This window comes from Gavialis gangeticus, unplaced genomic scaffold (genome assembly GCF_001723915.1).
Source record: "Gavialis gangeticus isolate Ggan-Ray unplaced genomic scaffold, GavGan_comp1, whole genome shotgun sequence".
NCBI lineage: Eukaryota > Metazoa > Chordata > Crocodylia > Gavialidae > Gavialis > Gavialis gangeticus.
Genome location: NW_017728959.1, coordinates 143,553 through 148,121, shown reverse-complemented (window position 1 = coordinate 148,121; position 4,569 = coordinate 143,553). Strand labels below are relative to the sequence as shown.

General features: G+C 54.8%; 1 protein-coding gene across 11 annotated transcripts in view; it reads left to right on the top strand.

Moving 5' to 3' along the window:
• Nucleotides 1-4,111, top strand: part of ELN (elastin) — an 83,588-nt gene extending 79,477 nt beyond the window's left edge. For 8 of the 11 annotated variants that reach the window (XM_019505823.1, XM_019506140.1, XM_019505664.1 and 5 more), the window contains 6 exons: nucleotides 78-119; nucleotides 411-437; nucleotides 994-1,035; nucleotides 1,407-1,436; nucleotides 2,094-2,144; nucleotides 2,789-4,111. In XM_019505823.1, the coding sequence (XP_019361368.1) occupies nucleotides 78-119; nucleotides 411-437; nucleotides 994-1,035; nucleotides 1,407-1,436; nucleotides 2,094-2,144; nucleotides 2,789-2,835 (239 nt within the window). In that variant the 3' untranslated portion in view covers nucleotides 2,836-4,111. Of the gene's footprint in view, nucleotides 1-77; nucleotides 120-410; nucleotides 439-993; nucleotides 1,036-1,406; nucleotides 1,437-2,093; nucleotides 2,145-2,788 lie in introns of all 11 variants that reach the window. The other 3 variants (XM_019505737.1, XM_019506062.1, XM_019505980.1) reach the window with 3 other exon arrangements.
• Nucleotides 4,112-4,569: the final 458 nt, after the last annotated feature.

The window sequence follows — 4,569 nt, the reverse complement described above, 5'->3', positions numbered from 1 at the left end:
CCCCCCAGTGCTGCCTGTTGCTGGCCAGGCACTGTTAGCATTTGCTTCATGCTGAAGATGTGACTGTTCTGTGACAGGGCTGCTGTACACAGGAGTCGGTGCTAAAGCTCCCAAAACAGGTAACAATCCCAGTGAGAACACCTGGCCCCAGGCTCTGCAATGAAGGGGTGCTGCAGAGAGCGGGGCAACAGCTCTGCCTGTGAGGACAGGATTGGAGCAGAGGTGCCAGCTGCAGGGGAAGCTGTTGCCTGTGCCAATCCCAGACATTCTGAGCAGGGGCACTGTGCGGAGCAGGGTGGGGACACTGGCTTTTGGGAAAGTCCTGGCCTGTCCTGGCTGTGGAGTACTTCTGCTGTGGTGGGCAGGTTACTTTCATTATAAGCTGGTGAACTGAATTGTTTCTTTTGCAGGTTTCGGTGCTGGAGGCTTACAGCCAGGTGAGGGGCACAGGGATGAAGTCCAGTATCCTGGGTACTGTAGGGCCAGGAAATATGTCCCCTGCCTATATGCAGCTCTGTGTGGATTCCAACTCTCAGCCCCTAAGATTTTGTGCTGGGTCATGCAAGCCTTTGATGAGCTGGGCTAATGTATGGGCTATCAGAAGGAGCCAGCTTAGCCAGGCAGGCTCCCCACATATGGCTTCCTAGTCCCACCTGATTGCCTACAGTTTTCTGCCCATGGGTTACACTTCCTGGCCTCCCAGTCCTGCAGGGTGGCTCAGGTACTCACAGCCATTACTGCTCTGATGGGGCTGAACCTTAGGCAAGGATAGCGCCCTTGGGCCCCGAGGGCTCTTCTTCACACCAAACCCCAGCAGCGGGGCCTCGGACTTTTTTCTGTACAGGAGAGCTACTTGCCCAGTTGAGTGCCTTGGCAGAGGCCTGACACAGGAGGGTCCCTAGTGAACTAGTGGACCAGTCTAAGCAGCCAGGGGTCCAGGATAAGCCATGCCAGGTGTCCTCCCAGACTTTACTTACTGTTGTTCTGTTCTAGGGGCTGTATTTCCTGGCTTTGGTCTGTCTCCCATTTACCCAGGTATTTTAGGAAACACAATTTCTGTCTCCTGGCAGTGATCTTGTCCTAGAGGCCACCCCCACCCCGTATCCTCTGTGATCCTCTTACCCACTAAGCAGGAGACACCGCATATAAACAGGGATGGTCCTGTGCCTAAGAAGATACTTCTGCTGGCTGGCATCTGGCCTGTCTTGGACTTCAGGGCCCAGGACCCCTGTGTCCAAGGAGGTTCAGACTGAGTGGCTGGTATGGCTAAAGCCTTCAAGTGGGATGGCCTCAGAACTGCTTCCCAAGAGATGCTAAGGCCACAGCTAAGCTCAGCACACCAAAGCCTAGGGTAGGGGTGAAACAGTGGCAGTACTGATACTAAGGACTCTTTGCTTTGCTTTCAGGTGGGGTTGGTGGCCAGCTGGGATATGGAGGTAAGTGTCAGGACTAGCCTGAGGAGATTGGGGCCAGGGGCATCTGGTCACTTCTTGTCTCTAGCAGAGCCAGGGCTCTTGTCCCTTTCTGAAGTCAGGGACCCTTGTCCTTGACCTGCATCCTGGTAGTACTTCCAGCAAGCCAGCTTATCTTGGCATGGCATTTGGGAAGGTAGACCAGGGCTAGCTTCCCCCTTCACCCCAATGCCCTAAGAAGGGCAACACTTTGAAGCTACATAACCTGTCCCCCCTTGCTGAGTGCCTGCTGGGCTGGCAGTGCAGGCATCCCTGCACCCAGTGTGGCTGTAGCTTGCAGGTAGTTGCCCCAGGAGAGGGCCTTGATTAAGCCCATGACACCCAGCACCATGTTGTTGCTCCTGGATTTAACTGGGGAGTCACTTGCTAGTACCTTTGGGACCTGGGGCCCCAGGACTGACAGGGCATGTCTACACTTCACCGTATGGTAATGTTGCTACGGTGCTGTGCTTCAGTCCTTCCTTTTAGAACTAAAGTATGGCACAGTACATGTGGTTACTGCACTGTGCACACAGCACAGTTAGATTTTGCCACTATGTCACTGCTGCGGTGCACTACACTGGGGGAGCTTCCTCCTCAGGGAGTCTCACACTGATGTTGTATGTCTCTGTCTCTCCATAGGAAAACCCCCAAAGCCTTATGGTGGGGCACTTGGTGCTCTGGGCTACAGAGGTCAGTGTCACTGCCTGGTCAGACCCCAGCTCCCTTGCCCCCAGCACCTGTACCCAGCCTGGGCCATGATGACTTGAGGCTCTTCCCGTGGCAAGAATCCACACACTGGAACAAGATGGGGGAGCAAATAGGGGAGGCTCCAGAAGGAGAAATCCATGGCATTCCTTAGCCAAAGCCAAAGCCACTCCAGTGGTAAATGGCTCAGCCACTCACTGCAATGGCTGAGTCCTGGGATGGGAGGCAGAGCTGGTCCTAGCCATGGGCCTGGGGGCAAACAACCCGGAAAGTGTCTCGATTCAGAAATACCTTCTCCCTCTGGTGCCAGGGACTGATCTTGACCACTCCCTGTCCCCATGTCCTCCTTGGGCTCCCGGGCAGTTGCACATGCTTTGTTTGCAGCATGGTTCCATTCAACCTGATAGTAGGTTGCTTTAAAATAACAATAGGTGGGTGACATTGGCACAAGCCCAGCCTGGATGCTGGTGCCATCAGCAGGCAGCAAGGCTCCTGATGGATCCCCATCTTACCACCAGGTGGCAGCATTTGCACACAGCTGCCTGTATCCCCAGGAGTGCTTGTAGCTCCAGGACTTGCTTGGACTCTGGACACTCGGGGCTGATGCTCTGTCCTTTCTCCCCTGCCAGGTGGAGCTGGCTGCCAAGGGAAGTACTGTGGCAGGAAGCGGAAGTAACCACACCAGACTGCATACCATTAACCTCATGAACTTTGGTGCTACTGCATGGTGTAGGATGTAAACCCTGAGGAAAGCAGAGATCCCCCTCCCCTCCCTTCCCCCTGAGCCCCTGCTCCTTCCTCTGGGCCACTGTGCCCAGACACACCCTGGGAGGGAGCTCAAGAACCACTGACATCCCCTGGCATTTGCCCTAAGCCTGAGCAGCTCGTGCAGCGGAAGCAGGGCGCATTCATCCCTGGGGCTCCTCTCTCCCCAGCAGGAAGCATGGAATAAACTGAGGGGAGTGTTGTTCCCCACTGGTGCTATAGCTCCTTGCAGGGAGAGTCCAGGCAGACCCACTGGCCAGGAATGGGTGACAAAACCAACCCTGAGGAGGGAAGCCCCAGCTCTTTGGGGAGTGCCAAGCCTCAGGGGAAGGCTGGCTGGCTTCAGAGGGCAGTGAGGGGCTGGGCTCTCAACCTACTGCCACAGCAGGAGGCAATGCCCAGAGTCAGCAGCCCAAAGACCATTTTCTCTGAAGACTCTGCCCAGTTGGCATTGCTGCCATGTGCCGGGCCTAGTGGCTTCTCCCTCTGTTTTAGACACAGCTGTGAGGAAGTTCACTTAGAAACTAGCTAGCCTTGGGTATAATCTCCACCCTCACAACACCCTCCTGGGCCCATAGTCTTAGGGTCTTAGGGTCCTAGGCTTGTGCTACAGGGTAGGGTTGGTGGTTCCTTGGAGGAGGGAAGGGGAATTCCTCTTGCTCAGAAATTCACAATAACATTGACCGCAGAGGATCATGGGTGGGTTAAATTTTCCCAGAGTTCTTCGCGGTGGTGCCATCTGATGCCATGGCCCTTCCCCTGGTGCTGGAAGAGGTAGCCCCCCCTCCCCCTCCCACCAGCATGTGGGGAAGAGCTGGAGCTATCAGCAGAGCCAAGTCATGAACACTGACGGGATTCGCTTTAATCTACCCACCCCTGAGGCCCAGGGGACTGGTGTGCACTGGCCCAGCTCTTGCCTTGCCCATGCCAGAACTTCCCCTCAGCAGTACTGTATGGTCAGTCTGTGCCAGAGCAGTGCCCCCACCCCCACTGCATTTCCTGTGGGCTCACTGTGCCCACTGTTCTCCTGTTGTTCTGGATGCCTGTGTGTTACTGAGAGCTGTGGGCCAGGAAACATTCTCACCTCTTCATGTTACTCACTTTGATATAACTTGGATGGGACACTTTATAAAGAGGGAAAGTAACTGCTTCCAAACAGATTAATAAACAATGACTTTTTAAAGGAATTCTGTCTCCCACCTTCTTTGCCACAGCCCTGGACCCTTTTCTTCCCCAGAACCAGGGGTCACTAGTGCTAACCCTGCCAGGACTCACTTCAACAGCCCTACCACCAGAACTGAATCCCTCTGCCTTCTGCTACAGGCCTCTTGGCCACAGAACATGCCTGTCCCTTTGGGGCTACATCTCACTGTCTTTGTGAATTGAGGTCCTACCACAGTGCTCCCTTAGCTGGTGCTGACAAGGCAGTGCTATGGGGCAGGTCATAGCCCTGGAATCTGAAGTGGCTTGACTAGACCCTACTGTGGGGTCTGAGCTGTGTGTGTGTGACCATGCACAGCTCCAGACAATTTACGTGCCACAGTGGCAAGTTCCTAACTCAAGTGGCAAAACACAGCATGTGCCACAGATGGCTATCCCTGAAGGAAGAAAGGCTGACAGCCCAAAGTAGGTACTGCTTGGTATT